The sequence below is a fragment of the Aegilops tauschii genome, chromosome 5 (assembly GCF_002575655.3).
Source record: "Aegilops tauschii subsp. strangulata cultivar AL8/78 chromosome 5, Aet v6.0, whole genome shotgun sequence".
In the NCBI taxonomy this organism is placed as follows: Eukaryota; Viridiplantae; Streptophyta; class Magnoliopsida; order Poales; family Poaceae; genus Aegilops; species Aegilops tauschii.
This window is the reverse complement of record NC_053039.3, coordinates 465,107,684-465,108,770: the sequence shown is the minus strand read 5'-3', so window position 1 is coordinate 465,108,770 and position 1,087 is coordinate 465,107,684. Positions and strand designations below refer to the sequence as shown.

Here is a 1,087-nt window from a genome sequence, read left to right as displayed (position 1 = left end):
CCGTAATACTTATGCTCTTGAGAGAAGCCACTAGTGAAACCTATGGCCCCCGGGTCTATCTTCCATCATATTAATCTTCCAACACTTAGCTATTTTTATTGCCATTTATTTTACTTTGCATCTTTATTTTTCTTTATCATAAAAATACCAAAAATATTATCTTATCATATCTATCAGATCTCACTCTCGTAAGTGACCGTGAAGGGATTGACAACCCCTTTATCGCGTTGGTTGCGAGGTTCTTATTTGTTTGTGTAGGTGCGTGGGACTCGAGCGTGATCTCCTACTGAATTGATACCTTGGTTCTCAAAAACTGAGGGAAATAGTTACGCTACTTTACTGCATCACCCTTTCCTCTTCAAGGGAAAACCAACAGAGTGCTCAAGAGGTAGCACCTCCCTCACGAGTATGTCTGAATCTTCTCATATTGCTTGACGAAGTTAAGAATTGACTTGTGTGGGTTCACATAGCGCTTCAACACAACATTGAACCCTTCGCTGCGTTGCGTTGACTGAAGGAAAGGGAAGAACCTGAATTTCAAGTAACACGGCACCCATGTAGCCCGGTCTTCATAGAGTTTCTCAAAGTGACCATGCATAAGACCTTCATATTTCAATTGAAGTGCAGCCCATTTCCTTTCAAACTCATCTGGGGTGAAACTGAAGTCAATGCATTCATTGAAGTCTTTTACCAAATCCGGGTTCCTAGCCAACACAGGGCCAAGCTTCTCTTGTGCTTTCTTCATTATATGCCAACGACAGCAACGGTGAATCGTTGCCGGGAACTTCCTCTTGATAGATTGTGCCATAGCAACATCTTGGTCCGTGATGATGTTGTCCGGAGCCAAACCATCCATTGCTTCTAGGAAAGCATCAAACAACTAGTCATATCTTGAGGCTAGTTCCTGCCGGACAAATCCACACCCAAGCATAATTGACTGCCCATGTCTGTTGATGCCAATGAAGGGGGCAAACGGCATATTGTACATGTTCGTGAGATAAGTTGCATCAAATGACACGCAATCATGATAAGCCTCCGCGTATGCTTTCCGTGCCGCACCATCCACCCAAAACAAGTTTTCTGTCCT

At 43.4% G+C, this 1,087-nt stretch overlaps 1 protein-coding gene across 1 annotated transcript; it reads right to left on the bottom strand.

Annotated features, from left to right (window-relative positions):
- Positions 1-400: 400 nt before the first annotated feature.
- Positions 401-856, bottom strand: LOC141023029 (protein FAR1-RELATED SEQUENCE 5-like). Its single transcript, XM_073499332.1, has one exon. The coding sequence runs from the start codon at positions 854-856 to the stop codon at positions 401-403; it is 456 nt and encodes a 151-aa protein (XP_073355433.1).
- Positions 857-1,087: the final 231 nt, after the last annotated feature.